General features: G+C 30.3%; 1 protein-coding gene across 2 annotated transcripts in view; it reads left to right on the top strand.

Moving 5' to 3' along the window:
- Positions 1-19661, top strand: part of LOC126739476 (discoidin domain-containing receptor 2-like) — a 305530-nt gene that overhangs the window by 264469 nt on the left and 21400 nt on the right. The window contains exons 10-13 of one of the 2 annotated variants that reach the window (XM_050445155.1): positions 12298-12473; positions 12528-12709; positions 12773-12922; positions 19141-19267. In XM_050445155.1, coding sequence (XP_050301112.1) covers positions 12298-12473; positions 12528-12709; positions 12773-12922; positions 19141-19267 — 635 coding nt within the window. Of the gene's footprint in view, positions 1-12297; positions 12474-12527; positions 12710-12763; positions 12923-19140; positions 19268-19661 lie in introns of both variants that reach the window. The other variant, XM_050445154.1, reaches the window with a different exon arrangement.

Raw genomic sequence — 19661 nt, 5'->3', positions numbered from 1 at the left:
TCATGCAGATCTTTTGTTGTCTCTTATTTTCAAAATTCCATGCTGTTAATGAAAGATTGCAGCAATAGTTGTTATCAGCATAATTGATATGATAAACGACTATCATGGATTAATTAAAGTGGTAGCTGATATCAAATGAAGTTCGAAGAGTCATGACGAGTTTTTCCAAAAAAAGAAAAAAAAAGTTTCAGGCTAACTACGAATCACGAGATGAGAAAGTTCAGTAACCAGGTAGTAATAATTTTTAGATGAATACTTTTAAAGTTATCCTTAATAACGTTCATTCTGAATTAGGAAACAGGTGCTTAGCATATCAAAAGATTTACGATAAATGTTCACTTATTATTGATTTTAGCAACCTCGATTCGAGCGAAATTCATAAGAGATCGGAACATTTGAGGAAAACTTTTACTTTAGATCCTGATTTGATGACGAAATGATTTACTAATAAATTCGAACGTAACTCGCCATCGTATTTTTTAAAACTCTTGCGGACGAACGTGTTATATATTGAGTTCCCAAATGTGGAAATAGCATCTCGTATAATCACTTTTATTATTCAACATTTACTTCGTTTGAATAATTTGGCACTTTTATGCATTGAGTCGTATTTATTGTAACGCTTGGGTAGTGATAACTTGATTCGAAATGAAAATTCGGATGTCTTTGCATTTGAAGTGAAGTGATGCATTAATATCAGTATCAGTTTGCTATTGTCTTCATTAATTTATGTTCTTAATAAAATACTATTTGATTTAAGACTTTACTACTACTTGACTTTAAGATTATTAAACTCAGGTGAAGTGGACATTTTGAGCATTACCTTGTCTCAGTTTAGGCATCAAATAGAGAAATTATTCAAATAATTTTTTTATTTTTGATTATGGAAGATATGTTAATTTTTAATATTTGTGATATTAGCAATCACTGTTATTTTGTTATATTCATTTATGGGTTATAGTCAAGTTATCGGAGCCAAATCGGTGTTAATGATAATTAAATGGTTAATATGATTGTTAATTCTGTTAGAATTTAATAGTTTATTATTGTGATTACAAGCTAAAAAACAAAACACAAATACAATTTCAAAAATTGACAAAACAATGAACAAAATTAAACACAAGAAGACAAAACTTTTTGAACATACTTAAATTAAAGATAACTAAATAAAACAATCAATTACTAAATAAAGGTAAACTTGTTGACAAAACTAGAGAAGAAAAAAGGAAAAAAAGAAAACTTTCCAACATGTCCAAGGTTAAAACCTATCATTAAAAAAGTCATCCAGGTTATAATATGCCTTAGCCAATAGAAGCGACTTTAATTCTCTTTTAAATTTCTTAACATCCGATATATGTCTAACACACAGAGGAACATGATTGTAAATTTTTTTACTTATGTAAATTAATGAGTTTTTGGTAAGGGAAGACGTAGGAATAGGTAGGGGAACATCATTTACACGACGACTCAAATGGCCAGTGTCAGTGTAATGTAAGTGTAAGTGTATTGTAAGGTTCCTGGTAGTATATCTAAACCATGAAGAAGTCAAGGATCTCCTGCTTTATATTTTTAGATGACATTAAGGAATTTGACCTTATTAAGCAGAATATGCTAAAATGCACTTTTTTGAATTTTCTGCTCAACTTGTGGTTGGTTTTCATCATATCTATTATCTATACCATAGAGGGCAGTAATAGCCCTCTTCAGTCGTATGCTGTAATTGACTATTGAGAAAAAATAAAATAAAACACATGTTCAGTGTACAAAAAAAATTAGTTATATCTGCCTAGGGCTTTCCATCATCAGGACTACAATTTCGGCAAAAGAACGACGCTACCAGAACGAAAACAAAGAAAAATCTTACACCATCTAAGGCAAAGTATGTCTTGGTTGGAGCACAAAATGTTCAAATAAAAGCCATTTATGTAACAATAAATATCCAATACACATCCTGTACAGATGTCACTGGCTAAAACTCAAAAATTCTTTTTTTACATCAAAAAATTGCTATTGATACTTGAATTTCAAAAAGTTAAAATTTTATAATATTATAAATAATTTTTTCTCAAATTTTTAAACATGCTGCAGCCCAAAAGTTTAGGACACAAGTTTATTTTACATATTCTTATACTACCTATATGTTTATTTCTGCTACATGGAATATTCTTAAGTAGGTAATAAGGTATCAGCAGTTCCATTAAAAAAAATTTAAATGAATTCTATAACTTACAGTCTCACTATCAGCTTCAGAGTCCGTACTAATTGAATCTGTATTGCATTCAGGCTCATTTCTCAACTCAATAAGATCAGGAACAGGAGATTCAGCATCTAGGGGCCCCATGTAAATTTGGGTAGCGGCAGGTCTACCTTACTCATGATCAGGTCACTGCGAATTTAGTATCTGTCACATTTCCTGACCACTAAATTTTGACTCAGAAATTTTTTAGAAGGATATAATTTAGATTATGTATTAATTCAATAAATGTCCGCAATTACGTAAAGTATTTTTTTTACTACCTTGCATAAACTATTTACTTTACCCATTTCCCAGGGCTTATAAAGTTTCACTTTTTAAGAAAAAGTAAATTGGGGTTGTTATTAATTTTTTTGACGTTTTTTTATGCAGTAGTGCGTAAATGTATGCGCTATTAATTTAGTAGTTTAACCGATCTGATGGTGCCTTAGGCCGAAACACGTGTCACAGTTTAAAAAAAATTAACATACTCTGAAACCGTTGACTTTGACTGTCCCTTGAATCTTTAAATATTTATTATTAAGAAGTTTTTTTGAGAAAAATGGACTACATTTTTGAATTTGAACTACTATACATATTCTAAATAGTAATACGACCTTACTATCTTCGTTGGGCGAAAAATTGTGATTTGAAAAATTAAGGTGGTCTCCAAAAGCGGAATATTAAAGTCTATTTACATATCTTATAATTCTTGTTGAACGTGACCTCATCGTTTTGGCAACATATGTGGCAGGACAGTCTGCATATTTCAGTTTGTAGACACTACTAAATATGAGATAGAATTTGTTTACGAGAATCGAGCCAAGAGAGTTAGTACTCTTAAAACGTACCTTAATATTCGTTTGACAAATATTTCTCAATATTCTGGAAATCTGGTAAGAAAAAGGGCCTAGGAAAGGGACGAATACATATTTAAAATTAGGATGGTCTAGAGAATGACCATTAAAAGCTAAAATAATAATGTTTGTTTAATTTATTAATAAATATATATCTGTCGAGGATATTAGAATAGGAATAGTTAGGTAGGAAATAGGGTCATTTGACATAAGTAAGCTTTTACCTCAATTCCATGAGACCTTATCCTTTGTCGAGCGGTCCTTACAACTTAACAAATTGGACGCTAATGATGTTGAGGACCTATTTCTTAAATTTTGCTTGTCACAGAACTTTTTTCTTTTTAATAACAACTTCTATAGCCAATCAATAGACCTTGTCATGGGCAATCCACTTTCAGCGCTCTTGGCTGAATTATTTCTAGATAATATAGAAAGAACTTCTGTTTCTATATTGTTAAATAAAAATTAAATTTTAAACTGGTGTAGGTACGTGGATGAATATTTCTTAATAGCTTGCATCGATCCATAAAACATCCTTAATTCTCTTAATAATCTGCCATCCATCCATCTATTAAATTTAATTTGGACTTGGAAATTGATAATAGCCTCAATTTCTTAGATACAACAATAACTAAAAAGAAAAACTACATCTCCTGTAAAATATACCGAAAACCAACCAAAACTGATCATATTATTTCCTTTCAATCTAATCATGCCCTATCACACCAAATTTATTGATTGGCATCCTTTAATTGTTACGTTAATTGCTTGCTCAACATTCCAATGTCCTCAACAGATTTTATCAATGAAACAAACATTATTAAACAAATAGCATTTAGCAATGGATACGACCCAAGCCTAGTCAACAAACAAATTTCAAAAACGTTCTCTCCTCTCGTCCTTACGGTGTATTTTAAGTGTCTATTAAGTTAAAATTATATATGTGTTGTTTGTTGTTGGTAAATAAGATAAATAAATGTTGTTGAATAAAATTTATAAAAATTTTAGGAAATTTTGTAAATAAAGCTATTAAAATAATAAAAAATACATAAAATATAGGACATACTATAAACCTTTGTACAATAAAGTACAAAATATATGTATAGTACATACTCCTAGTACAAAAATTTAAAAAGAATATTTATAACTTCCAATAAAATTATTAAATAAAATAGTGCCTTACTACATATAATGCTCTCTCCACCCAGTGTAATTTCAAAGCCTGACGAAATTCGAAATGTTATTAAAGCATGTGGCACACACATATCTGTTAGAAACATTGTATGTCAGATACAATATCTATATACTTTATGTTTTTATTAATCCCAAAAGTGTTTTAAAAATAGTCGACTCTGGTATTCTTGGATTTTATTTACTTTTGCTATAAAATCTTTTTTATTGTTTCTTTATGGTAGGTCCATATAAACACCAAAAAAAATCAATTCGGTTAGCTTTTAAATTTTCCACTTTCCAATTCACATATTCCTTTTTCGGGCGAACTTTTTAGATTTGCCATCCAGTTTTAGCTAAATTCAAAAAAAAAATTGCCAAATATTATTAAAATTACCCGTTTAATATTAAAAATTGTTGACTGACTTTCTCTCAGAATTAAATTGAATTTGAAATTTAATTCTTTAAAGACATTTTAAGCTACATTTAGGGTATGGTATTAGCATATAAACATATTAACACTTTTAGTATTAATGAAAATCCCCATAAAACTGGAAAAATTGCTTAAAATAATAAACGCAAACACCATAACTGGGTTTTTATTTTGTTGATCCGAAAAACCGCGCAGCGTGAAAATGGTAATTGGGCCAAAGTGGTTTTTAATATTAGCAACAAAAAAACAACAATCGGCCATTAGGTTTTTACGCCTAAAGCTTTTTTACCATAAATGTTTATTTATTTTTTTCTTTATTTCAATTAACTTTCGATATATGAGGGTCTGTAAATCAATATAATTTAACAATGTTTCAATGTAACATTTCGTGTACAACATAAAATAACATGACCGGAAGTAGCAATGGTAAAATAATTTTTATCGAGTTTTAATAAAGATAAAACAATTGTCAGGATAGTCAGTAGTTTAAAAATAAAATGATGATATGAAAAAAGCTGAAAAAAGCTAAATGTTCATTTTTATATATCCATCTCTATTTGCTGCATCATACAGAATAATATAAAAATAAGGTTTTTTCTCTACAATTAGGTGCACTACATATGTTAGATGCATATAATATCCAGAAGATTTTAATAAATAGTAATATATGAGAAATGGATAAAGTAGTTTGTATAAGTAATAACAATAGAACAAGAGAGAGTTTGGCTTAATAATTAAATGTAATTTTAGATATACTGTAACTGTGTCGTGTGTTAATGGTTATATATGGTTATCGCCTTTTGAGTTGTGCAATTGTGCATGTCTGGTAATATTCATGTTCTCTGCCATCCAACTCAGAAAGAAGATTCCAAATTAATATATTTTTTTATTAAATATTTAGAACAGATTAGAGAGTGTTTATAAAAAAATATTAAATTATATTTAAGCAAATAATTGAAACACCGACCAGGATAACAGCAAGAAGTCAGACTCTAATTAATTATATAGCCACTGATAAAAAGCATGTTCGAACATAAGGTACATATGACTCCTAAAATTCTATATTATCACCATTACATATTACAAGGTAACTTAAATAAATAAAATAGCCATGGTAACCAAGGATTAAATTTTTGAAAAGAAACACATTAATAAAAAATTTATAATCCATTAATTTAGAGACCAAATGTACGATGTGATCGGTTATACAAAAGAGGCGTCATAGAGAAAAATTGAAATATTTAAAATCAATATGAAACTATTAGGAATAATATTGAAAGCAAAATTAAAGTAAAAAAAAGAAAGATTTTATGTACAATGTATATACAGTGGTGGCCAAAAGTATGGAAACTTTAAACTTTTTAAAAAATGCAGAAAATATCGCAATGCGAAAACTCTCGAAAATATTAATAAACAGCTTATCAGCAAATAAAGAAATTCCAATGGAGGTAAAGCAAAAGAATGTTGCTTATTAGTTTTGATGAAAGAGGAGTTATTTCTCTGTGGCCAAATGTATGGAAACCTTTAATAAAATTATAATAATTGTTTATTACAAGCTGTTTAACGGTACGATTTTGTTTGAGTAAAGACAGGCATCATGCCTAAGTGTAAATTCTTATCTAGTGATTTAAAAAGTAAAATAGTTGAACTATACCAGAAGAATTATAAACAAATTGAAATAAGTAAAAATTTAAACATTTTAAAAGGCACTGTTTCAAAAATAATTAAAATATTTGAAAAGAGAGGAAATGTTTCGGTAGCCCACAAGCAAGGAAAATCAAGAAAGTTGTCCAAAAGGGCTATAAAGGTAATAAAAAGAATATCGATGAACGACCCAAAAAAAACTTCTATAGATATTTCTGGAGAAATAAGTGAAATGGGGATTTCTGTATCTGCTCGCACGGTGAGAAGAAGGCTAAATGAAGTGGGGCTTTTTGGAATAGTTGCTGTAAAGAAACCACTAATATCAAAGAAAAATAGAAAGGATCGCTTGAAATTTGCACGAGATCATCTTACCTGGTCTCACCAAAATTAGAATACTGTATTGTTTAGTGACGAAAGTAAGTTTCAATTATTTGGGAGTGACGGGAGACGTTATGTCCGGCGACCAAAAGGTATAAGGTACAGCAACAAATACCAAATGCCTGCGGTAAAACATGGTGGTGGAAGCGTTATGGTGTGGGGTTGTTTCTCCAGATGAGGTGTTGGCCCCCTGGTTAAAATTGATGAAATAATGGAGCGTTTTCCATACAAAAACATATTGGAGAACAACATGTTGCCTTATGCTGAGGAGTAAATGCCATTAAGATGGTTGTTTCAGCAAGACAACGACCCTAAACACAAGTCCCAATTTGTGAAAAACTGGTTAAATGAACAGAGCATTGCTTTAATGGATTGGCCTTCACAGTCCCCAGATCTGAATCCCATAGAGAATTTATGGGATCATTAAGAGAATTAGAGAATTTATGGGGACAGGAAGATTCGAAACCATTCGATTTCAAACAAGGCTCAACTGTGGGAAATACTGTAAACTGAGTGGGCTGCCATTTCCAGTGAAGACTGTGCAAGACTTGTCGATTCTATGCCACGAAGATGTAGCGAAGTAATAAATTCGGAGGGATATGCCACAAGATATTAGTAGATTTTGATTTAGATGTATTTTATATAAATAACTTTTTTCAGTTTCCATGCTTTTGGTCAAGCAAATATTAATTTTATTTCATTTTCTTTTTATAATACGTTTAATTTCAAATTAATATATTAAGTTAGGTAATATATTATATATACTTTATCACAATATGAGTAAATTTATTATAGTTTCTGGTTTCTTAAAAAAAATACAAATTAAAAAAGTTTTCATACTTTTGGTCACCACTGTACATGAATAAAAATAATCCAGAAGAACTTTAAGCTATAAACCTAAAAACCTTTTTACCCCAGAAAAATTCAAGTGGTAATTAATCAAATAAATTTTAAAGCTGATATTGAAGATGGATTTTTTTTCTATTCACATAGAAAATACCACAACAACCAAATGAGCTTACACCTTATACCAGAACCCCTGAACCTGAGAGTATATTTTCGACATTTGATAAAACCTCTATGACAAAAATGAAGGGAATATTTAGGAATTAAAAAACTGATTCATGAAAATTGTCTACAAAATAAATAAAAGATTTCACAATTAATTCCAACAAATTAACACTGTACTTATGTATGAAAAGCTCTTTGAGGTGTGTATTAAAAATGTAATACAAGATACAAGACTGTAATACAAATAAAATAATTGCTCTTAATCAGTCAGGATTTCGTGAGAATCACTCACTCTTGTGAATAATTTATTGTTAGTATCTGTGATAATTTTCTTAAAGATTTAGTTAATTAGGTTGTTCTTTGATTTTAAGAGACTTTTTAATATATAAATTCTAATTAACAAATTGTAGCAATTAGATCTTTAAGTTTTATTTAGGCTTACTCTACCTAAGTGTCCAACGTGTTATTCTTAAAAAATGCCTAAATGTGTTAATGTTAAATATGGTATGTTTTAAGTTACAGTTGTCTATAGTTTGCGGATACTATATTTTATTATTACAGATTAAGATGAATATAATTACTGATACGAATTGCTTCATGAAATATAAATAAAATATTTGTTAATATAATTTGTTATAATTTTGGATGTCAACTTAAATTTTTAAGCCCACAGTGATGATGCGATAAAAGAAAATCTAAGAGAGTCGGCTTATTAACAAAAGTGTAAAATACACTATTAGTGCGCAATAATTTAATGCTTTATAATGATTGCTCTTTCGCCATACTATGTAATTAATTTGCCTCAATATAGAATTGATCGACTAAAGCGATTGCAAAATAAAGCAATGAGGCTAATCCTTAAATCTACTCCCGTTCTGTATATATTTAGTGTTTTAAGTAGTTTTCTGACTTCTCAAAGAATAGTGAGTTTGCCATTTATTTTTTTTCCCTTGTTTTAGTATTGTTTTATTATGATAACTTAATGGTTAAAAAAATATGGAAATCATGCCAGACTAATACAATTTCCAGAAAATCCAAATAGTAATTTATATAGTTTAGCTAAGTTTATTAAAAATATTACAAATTTGCACTTATTTTTTCTGCTATAATATTTTCTAAATAATAGACTACGTTTACTATTTTATTTATTCCTTATAAAAAAAATTAAAAGGTAAAAAAAAATAAGAAAATAGGTTGGATATCAATATTTTTTTAAAATACAAAATGTACCCCTTCTACTGAAATCCTGTATTTGATAATGGACTTAATATTTGAAAAGCAAACTGAAAGTCTTCGTAAAACACATAATGTAGTAGCATACAAACCCTACTTGTAAATTTAAAAAAAAAAATTATTTCTGTGCTCAATACATCGCAGATTATTTTTTTTAATTTTAATAAATTATTGCAAAAAAAGGAGAATGCCCACTTTTTTCTTGCTAGTTATAAGAATGAGGATAAACGTCTAGTTTAGTGACTTAAAAATCGAAAATGAACCGAAAATCGCAGCTTAAATTATGGAAAAAGGCTTAATATGTGTGTAAACCCACCCCAATCAAACCTAACTATAAAACCATAAAAAAAACAAATGTTCGAAAATTTATATTAATATAATAAATGTACTTATAGTAAAATGTACTTATCGTAAAACGACATTACGAGTATAGGAAGGTTTCCGCACAGTGTTTAAACAAGATCGTGTTTGCCCATAATTTTATTTTAAGTTTTTATATTTATATTTAATTAAAACAAAATAATAAAAGGGAAACTTTCTAGTTTTTTTCTGCCCAAAATATATTTGTTCTACGCCAATCGCAGTACTGATAATAGACTGAAGTTTCTTTAGCACATTGTTTTTGAGTCCATAAAACACTTAATAGATTAACACCTAAAAAAGCACCAATTTTATTAAAACATTCACGGACAAAAAAAGAATATCGAGCCACGATAATATAGAATGACCGAATAATAAATAATTAAACTTATACAATATTGTGTTTAAAATTTATATGGGTTTGGAAACTAAATATATTGTTACATGCAACAACGTGTACAGATTTTTAGAATTTCCGTTTTAATCGCTTTTTTTCAAAATGTTTAAATAGATTTTCATATTAATAAAATTAGACAACTTTTCTCATTTTTTTTTCAAACTCATATATTTTAAGTTAATACATTAAGGCATTTACAATAAAAAAAAATTAATATCTAGTTAGAAATAAGGACAAATTAAATACAATTCATTTCGTCAGTATACAGGGTTGTGATTTAATAAAAGATAAATTCAATAAATTAGATATTAGAGACAAATACGACATTAGAGCTAACAGAGAAACCTATCAGACTCCCATCTTTTTTACATAAATGACGTTAAACTCTATAGTGCAAACGATAGGTACGAAAGGACTTAATTGATGCGATTTACACCTTCTCAAACGACATTCGGATGGAATTTGAAATGGAAAAAAGTGAAGCCAAGCACATTGAAAGGGGCAAAGTCACTAAAGGTGATACAGTTTAAGATATGAATGAGAGAGAATCGTACAAATATCTGGGATTTTAATAAGCTAATTAGCTCCAAGGCAAACAAAGCAAAACGAGGAGCAAGAATTAGTACCTTTAACGCGTAAAAGCTTCACTAAAAACAGAGTTAAACGCAGGGAATATCACTACAGCAATAAACACTTGCGCTGTACCTTTTGTGATTTATAGCTTTGGTGTTCTAAAGTTGACAAACACCGAGCTTGAGAACCTTCAACGAACTACTCGCACAATGATGACGAGGCACAAGTTACATCACGCTAGAACCTCAATTTTGAATATTGAAGGCGCAAATATCAGATGTTCACAGGATTATTCTAATAAGGGACAAATCGTATAACCCCCATAATCTCTCCAATAGTAACTTTGAAAATATTCGCTGATGCCGAGACGAAGGATCAATGAGCCCAAAAGCCGTTACATGGGCGACGCTACAACGATTTGAATCAGCCACATATAGACAAAGAAGTATGGGATAGCAATCCCTGAAACAGAAGCATTTGTAATAGCCATGCAATGAAAGATCTGAGACCATCCAACAGGTAACAGTTGGATGTAGTTACTTGATTACCTGCAGCGATACAACCAGGTATACAATATCATACACCAAAAGTTAGTTAATAAATACGGGTTACTTCGTATTTATTACGTCTTGGTAACGTCTATGTAGACGACCCAATATAGGATTTGTATCCTACTCTAAATACTTACTATACTGTGATCGGGCAATTATCACCGATAGAGGATGACGAAAAGTTAGTTTAAGAAATTTAATAAAAACTAGAAAGGCTCTTCTCTAGGGAAGAGTGCGATTGCTGTTTTGCATGAAATAATAATAATAATAATAATACTTTACACACACTAAACTTGCTAAATACGCAGATCTAGCTCACGACATAAAACAACAATGGAGGCAAGATAATGTATATATACTCCCTCTAGTTATTTCATCCACTGGAATTGTCCCTTTAACACTGTCCAAAAACCTTAACGCATTGAGTCTTTCCTTCTAGACGAGTGTCCACTATACAGACATCTGTTATACTGAATACATGCAACATTGTTCGAAAGTTCCTAAATCTACCATAACAAAATTTATCTTGCCTTCAGGCCGATAAAATTGACAACACCGCTATCATCGAGCTAAAACAGAAAAATAATAATAATAATAATGTTTTTAGGTTGTTGTATTTTTTTGGCAAGGGTCAGAAAGAACAGGGATGTTTCATTAATATTCTAATAAAAATCGGAAGGGCAGTTTCTTTACTTAAAAATTATAAGCCGATGTCGAGAAACACTTCGTTTTTTAGATACAGAGTAATAATGTTTTATTTTTGTTTTTTCTAAATAATTTTTTATGTTATAAATAATTATTAAAATATAGATCTGGATCATTGTGTTTTTGAGTTTCCGGGGGATCGCCCTATATAGTTTACTTTAAACAACAATAAAACAATAAAATTTCCTGATTTTTGTGCTTGGAAATTTAATATACTGTTTTTCCTGGAACTCCCTATATATTTAGTCAATCTCATTCTTTTATTATTTATTAAAAGCGTTCATTCTATGATGTAATTAAGCCCCAAATCGAACGGACAACCTTCGAAGCACGGTGCGATAAAAGAGAACCCCAACATAAACCAATTTTTCCCCTAGAGTAGAAAAAAGGCAAATTTCCGCATTGTATAAGCCCCGATAGAGCTTCTTCAAAGCGACAGGCTTTATATCGTTTACCTTCTATTGAACATCGAGATTTATCGATAGAAAAGTGACTGCAATCTTATAGTTTCGTTCTCGGATATCCGTTCGATGTCAGATATGACTTTCAAGTGACTGCGGTCTTTGTTAGTGTAGCTAAAGCCTTAAAAGACTTCGACACAGTTTTATCGGGTTGGGTTTCTATATTTATTTTTGCGCTGATCTATTCGTTGGATGGTTTGAAATAAAAATATAGATACGGGTAAACCTTTGTTTGAATATCAAATCAATCCATCATATTATTGGTTTCTTATGTTGATCTTTCTTTTCTAGTTGCCGCCAAGAAAACGAGTGATGCTTACGTGGAAGTCATTATAGGAGTATTGACGGCAATCATGTTACTACTCTTAGTTGTTTTCTTAGTCATTTTAATTATTAATAAGAGACACAAATTGCAAGGATCGCCCACCTTATTCAGGAATCCTTTTGGAATGAAAATAAATATGAAGGTGCGACATTTACATATTACTCTATATATCTAAAATACTAATTGGCTTATTTAGGACCTACTTATGAACTTCTCTTCATCGAGTGGGCAAAACAATGCTAATCAAAGCATTCCAATTACCCCAATAAGTCACCCAGATAGCCTCTTGGAGCCCGTCACTCCCATGACCTATGAGGAATATAGAAACTCCTTACAGCAAGGTGGAAACTTTTATCCTACAAATTATACTACACTCAGGTATAATGTTTTTTTTCAAAAATTGATGAACAATTAAACTGTAAGTTATTTTAGATGTTCCAGCACGATAGAGCCGCCACCGATTTACTCTTCTGATATGGGAGATGAGGAAGAGGAAATCCCTCCTGAAGTTCCTCCGCTACCTGACTCGCCTGAGTTGCAAAATTCGATAACTCCTTTAAATAACCATAATGCTATGCCAGTAAATTACAGGTAAATTTTTTCTTACTGCTAAATAGTATTTGTGATTTAAGGATATATTGGAGGTTGATTATACAGTTTTTTAAGAAAATTTTAGTCGATATTTTTCAGTTTCAAATAGGCATCTTCTAAGTCTAGTCTTCTAAGAAGTACTCTAGAACCTAATCTTCTGAATAAAATATTAGCATTCTAGTTGTATTGATCACTTTTATCTTCTAGTCATCAAAACCCATTTGGTTTTTAAATTATGGTAGCCATTTCATTAATTAGCCTCCAATTTATTATTTCTATCTTACTTAAAACGATGATGCAATTTGTCTTTTCAAATTTTAAATCTTATATTCACCTTATCAGATTGAGTAATTGTCTTGGTATTTGACTCATAGTTTTCTTTTTGATCGGAATATACTTATTGAGAGACCCAAAGTTAGCATATCTAAATCTTGAATAGCTTCTTACTACTCTTTATTTAGAATAGACCACCGAATTTATTCATAAAAATAATAATGTATCGACTTTCTGAGTTTCTACTAGCAGAGGATCCATAGAGGTCGTCTAAGTGTGAAACCTTTTGCAATTTTAGTAGTAATTTCCAATTTACTAAGATGTCGCCAATATATATTTTATGGACACAGGCCTGATGTGCTTTTACTATTGTGTTATTGAAGGATTTCTTTAAAAGATAAAACATAAAGTAAATAAAAGATTTCGTTTAAAAGATAATTCATTTCTTTAGTCAAATGATATCGTATTTGACGGTCCAATGCAGAAGCCAACCTGATAAATTAGATAAGAAGAGGAAAAAGAATTCTTCATAAATTAAATAAACTACGTTTAATAAAATTTACAGAAGTGCTAGTGACAAACGAGGAAAGGAAAAGGAAAGAATGATTTAAAACTTACAAACAATTTTGACGTTGAAGCCGAGCCCAATGAAGAAGAAGAATAGTGCATCGAGAAATAATTCATAGCAATGATGAAAGAAGATGAAGTGAGATATGCGAACGTTAAATTAGGAAGAGAAAGAAAAAGGAGCAAAAAGAATTTAGAAGAAATATTCATTTTTGGTGGTCACTTAACCAAAAAACTTTTCGGTTTTTTGGTTAAGTGACCACCTTTATTTACCATGGGAGAATTCTGAACAACAATGATCTACTACTTCCAAGTATTCTTATTATTTGGAGAAGAAGAACATTAAAGACAAGAAGAAGAGAAGGAGTGTTCTGATGTAAAAAAGGATATAAAAAAGTAAAGATCAAATATAACCTTTAAAAAGGCAGCAAGAACCGGAGAAATTATAGAACAGCCCTCAGGAAGGATTTAATAAGTCTTTGATGGCTACTTAACCAAAAAATAATATGTTGCAAATACTCCAACTCTTTGTAATAGTAAATTGAAAAAACTTGATGATTATATGACCAGAATAATCCAAGAATGTGCAACCTTTTCCGACTTCACATTTATAATTTTCCACTAGATCTTTATTCTCTTGTTTTCAGATTTTTCTACCAATACAGCCCAAGCCTTTTCCTTTAAATCCAAGGTTGTGTGAGCAGCAACTTTTCCTTTTAGGCATCAGCCTATCCAGCTTCTATTAATCACTAATATTCATAACATCTTAGTGGCACACCTTCTATTTACCTCTGTATACAAGAAAGGCATCATCTGCTACCTTTTATAGAAAATTAATTATGACCGAACTGCTAATAAATCATATGAATTGCAATGAAGACGCCAACTATAAATGATTCACATTTAACCTAAAAAGAATTTGTGAGTAAAGAAATTCTTCACTTGGTCAACCTCTTCTATTGATATCAGTAGTTTGTGGTTGCCACCACTTGAACCCTAAAGGTGTTAATGATGAATCAGAAAGAGAAGAAAACTGGAGGAGGAATGGTTACTTTAAAAATTTATTTCTTTGATGAAATCTTAAAGCATTTGGTGCTCAAAGGCAAAAGCCAAAATGATGAACTAGAAAAAGGAGGAGAAAAAGAACAACTCATAACAGTAAAGAATATAATAGAAGCCACAGGGATATGTTAATGGCTACGACATATAAAAAAGCATTTCACTGATAAAATGAAATCCACTAAAGAAGAAGGAAAAGAAGAAGAGTGCAACGATAAAGAGAAAGACATAAGAGGCATGGGCGAATATTAAAGATGTCAATGGTAAATCAGAAAGACAAGAAAAGAAACTGGTAAAAAGAATTCAGAAAGATTCAACTACTTAAATTGGAGCTCGTTCCAAAGAAGAAGATAAAGAAGAATGTAACTATCAAAAGAAAGAGATTGTGAGTTATAAAGAAAGATGGGATAAGAACCTTAAATATTCTATTAACAAACTACGACTGAACTAGTCACAAATAGTTACAATTTGATAGCCAATAAACCTAAAGACCCACTTTGACGTTGCAGTTAATTCCAATAAAGAAGATAAAGAAAAATGCAACTTTATAGAAAATCTGGTTATGAGTTATAAAAGAGAAACAAGAACCTTAAAAGTTTTATTGACAAACTAGGAAAAGAAGGGGAAAAAGAGAAAGGTGACGTATTAATAAGAATCTTAAAAGTATTAATAGCACACCAGGAAGAGAGAAGGCTAGCCAGTAAACCTCAAAAACATTTTGAAGTTGAATCTAAATCTAATAAAGAAGAAGAAAAATAAGAATACAACAGTAAAGGAAAACACCTAATGCCCTATGAAAAAACATGGAATAATAACGTTGAAGTGCTATTAACAAACCAGAAAGTGAAGGAAAGTCACACTTTTTGATGACTATTGAAAATAAATTTGATAAAGAAGAAGAATAGCGCAATAATAAAGAAAAAAACACGGTTAAAAGTCAGAAAAAAATTAAGATTTGATAATAATTTTAAAAGTGCTGCTAGTAACAAACCAGGAAAAAAAACGATAATGAAAGATTCAAAGATTAAGATTTTAATACATAAGAATTTTCTATGATATTAATGCAGTTAATCACCACACTCGTATGGAGTTATGATAGCAAAGTTCTGCAGACTATTAGAGTTTGAAAATTTCTTTTGAAACGATCAGTATTTAACTCTGGATTACTTTTCTTTTGAGACAATTTCAATGGTATTTTGAGAATAAACTTAATTCTGGTAGATGCCTTAAAGGCAGATGTTTTTTGCAATTCTTGAACTTTTAAGTTATATCAGATATTTTAAAGATTTATTGTAATATTTATCAAGTAATAGACATTTTTTAGAAAGCTTTTTCTACGAGATCCACGATTAATACAGAGGTTCACTTTTATAATATAGAGGCATAGTTTTAAAACCGGTTTGTCTAAAATAATGCTTAATTGTACAAAAAGAGCTGCATACATTTACTGAACGTAACTAAGCTTATGGAAACATATGAAGCTTTATAGAGCTTTTCGATAATGTTAACCTGGACTGTTGGACAGATTTCAAAAGCACTTTATTTATTAGTAACTCCTGATTAAAAACTAACTAGTTTTAAGATCGTTTGCTTCGTGGGTTCTTTCAGAGATTTACTTAGAATATTACGTATCTTTATGTAGTCATTTGGATGATTGATAACGCCTTATAGCAATGTCATCTGCAAATTGAAGAACGAATGATAGATCATTGTGAGGACGAACTACTTGGGTTCGTTGCTTAAGGCTCTCCGATTTTGCTTACACCAGCATGATGAGTTTCTAATATTGTATGATTCAAGGAGTTACAATTTGCTTTTAATTCGTAAGATATCAATGTAATAGACCACCACACTAGTTTCGTATCATACCAGTCTCGCCAGGTCTATTCTACATAGAATTTTAAATTCCTCTAAATAAGGCATCAGTATTCTACTTCAAATCACTTTTTCATTGCTTAAGTATTGAATTATCGATAAACCATTTTAAAGATTTTAAATATTGATTTTGGTCTTTTTTATATTAATCATACAAATATTTAAGCGCGCATTCAATAACCTTAATTGCTCTCAATAGCTCGTCATCTTTTTTTTTTGAGGAGACGTAGCTTCAAATAATATATAATATAATGTTGCTGTCATCTGCATCAAAAAATTAAAGTTTATCCAGAAATTTTTTGGAAAGTTGAAAAATACTTTTTTATTTTTGAGAAGTTTGCTAACAAGCTAATGACCATGCATTTAGTTATCGATGTTTTTATCCAAATCTACCAGTTTGCTTCGTAATTTTTTTAAATTTACTCTATGAAATCCACGATAAATATAAACGCATAGTCCTTAGTGTTCTCAAAACATATTTATCTAAAAATTGCACAAAAATGACTGCACATATTCAGTGGACTCGTCTAGGCTTATGAAACCACATGAAGCTCTATCTAACTTTTCGATAATGTTAACCTGGACTCTTGAACGGAATTCAAAAATTGGTGATAAACTGAATCCACCAGCACTTTGTCTATTACTAACTTCTGATTATCATTCAATTTCAAGATCGCTCGTTTCATGGGTTCATTCTTTCATCTGAGATATTCTCTCAAACATTTACATCTAGAGGATTAATAGACCGTTTATGAAAGTGTCTTCAGCTAAATGTAAAATGACTGATAGTCGATTGTGCGAACAGATTACTTGGGTTCTTTGCGAGAAATTTAGAGAATTGGAGAACCATAATCTTCAATTTTATTAGCACCAGTGTGGTGACCTTGTATCCAATATTGTATGATTCATGAAGTTATATTTAGTACAATTTACATTTAATTCATGAGATGTGTTTGAGATATTATTACAATAGATCTCCACACTAGTTTGTTATTATAGCAGCAACGTCCTACAGGATCTATTCTATACAGAATTTCAAAATATTTTTTATAAATTATCAGCCTTCCACTACGAATTATTGATATATGATAAAAGAACGACTGCACTCATTCACTGAACGTAGCTAAACTTATGGAACCAAATGATCTAACTTTTCAATATTAACCTGGATTATTGGACGGAATTCAAAAACTAGTGATAAACTGAATCCACTAACACTTTCTCTATTAGTAACTTGTGATTAACATCTAGTTTAAAGATCGTTCATCTCGTGGATTCATTCTTTTATCAGAGATATTCTCTCAGAAATTTACTTATAACAAAGGATTTATATAACGGTATAATAGTGTCATCAGAAAATTGTAAAATGACTGATAGTCTATAGTAAGACAAGGGTGCTTAGGTTCTTTTCTTAAGGTTCTCTAAATATGATTAACACTAGCATGATGAGCTTCTAGTATTGTATTATATTCATATGATTGATCTGAGATATGAATGCTATACTTTGGAATTATACCAGCAAAGTCCTGCTAAGTTGATATATATTTTTGGGACTTTGGCGAATATTTTTTTATTCTTGAAAAGTTTAATAAGAACTAATGCATAGTCACTTAGATCAGCGATGTTCTTATCCTAATCTACCAGTTTCTTTAATTTTTGCATAAATTTCAATTCCAATACAATTTTAATTTCCAACATTCCTCTATGAGATCCACGATCAATAGAGAGGAATAGTCTTTAGTTTTCTTAAAACAATTTTGCCTAAAAAATGCTCAGTTGCATAAAAAAGGCTACAAACATTCACTGGTTGTGAATCAAATGAAGCTCTATCTAATTTTTCGATAATTCAGTAGAACTTTTTCTATTAGTAACTTGTGATTAATATCTAGTTTCAAGATAGTTCACTTCGTGAGCTCATTCTTTTATTCGAAATATTTTCTCAGAGATTTACTTAGAATATTACGTATCTTCAAGTAGGCTTGTAGAGGATTGATGGTGCGTTATAACAGTATCATCTGCAAATTGTAAAATATGATAGTACCTAATTTTTGACTGATTTCTTCATTGATGTCTATATAGTTAATAATGTGGATGGAGCGCAGGGATTTTTTGCTTAAGGTTCTTTAATAAAACTTTAGTGAACATATATAGTTAACCTGAGCAAATTTCATTTAATTGGTTGGATATGGGTCCACTTTTCATGATAATGAGTTGTATTTACGGATTTGTCTGGTCATGAGAATATTACCAGGCAAGTGATAAATGTGTGAAAAGTCGTGTTCAGAGTCTATATTTCTTGAACCATGTATGTAGACATAGATTATATTGAATCCAGCCATAATTGACTCTATTTGGGAAATATCAACTACTGGTTAACTTATTTAATATTTTTTATTAATACTGAGTAGCCAATAATGTAATTTTTTTATTGATAATGATTATAGAAGCTTACAAAGTACCCCAACTTTAAATTCGAACTCGAAAGGGATGAATTTTGGAAACTACTTACCTAGAGAAAATGGCGGAGATAGAGGGAAGAAGTTTTATACCGCGCCTAGAGAAAAACACAGGGTAAGTACAATAATTTATTTATAAAAATTACAAGAATCACCAGCCAAAATGTATTTTAAGCACCGGATTACGCGTCTTAAATATTTTAGAACTTTCCAAATTAGTCGGCCGTGTTTTCCGAGTGTTTTCCTAAATATTTCTGAAGGGTTTCCCCGGCGAAATTTTCCCAATTTTCCTAGAGATAAATCACAAAAGGGCCCGATAAATTAACGGGCATTAGCGCGCGGCAAGAAGGAGAGATGAGAATGAAAATTCAACTCCTGGAAATGTTAAGTAATGAAAAATTGAGGGCTTATATATTTAGATTTTCGGCCCTTTTGACCTTAATTTATGTTAGGCTCTGTGTCTTAACAATATATTTAAAGGGCAATTTTATATTAATTTTATACTGGCG

The sequence above is a fragment of the Anthonomus grandis genome, chromosome 8 (genome assembly GCF_022605725.1).
Source record: "Anthonomus grandis grandis chromosome 8, icAntGran1.3, whole genome shotgun sequence".
Lineage (NCBI taxonomy): Eukaryota > Metazoa > Arthropoda > Insecta > Coleoptera > Curculionidae > Anthonomus > Anthonomus grandis.
This window is presented reverse-complemented; position numbering and strand designations above follow the sequence as displayed.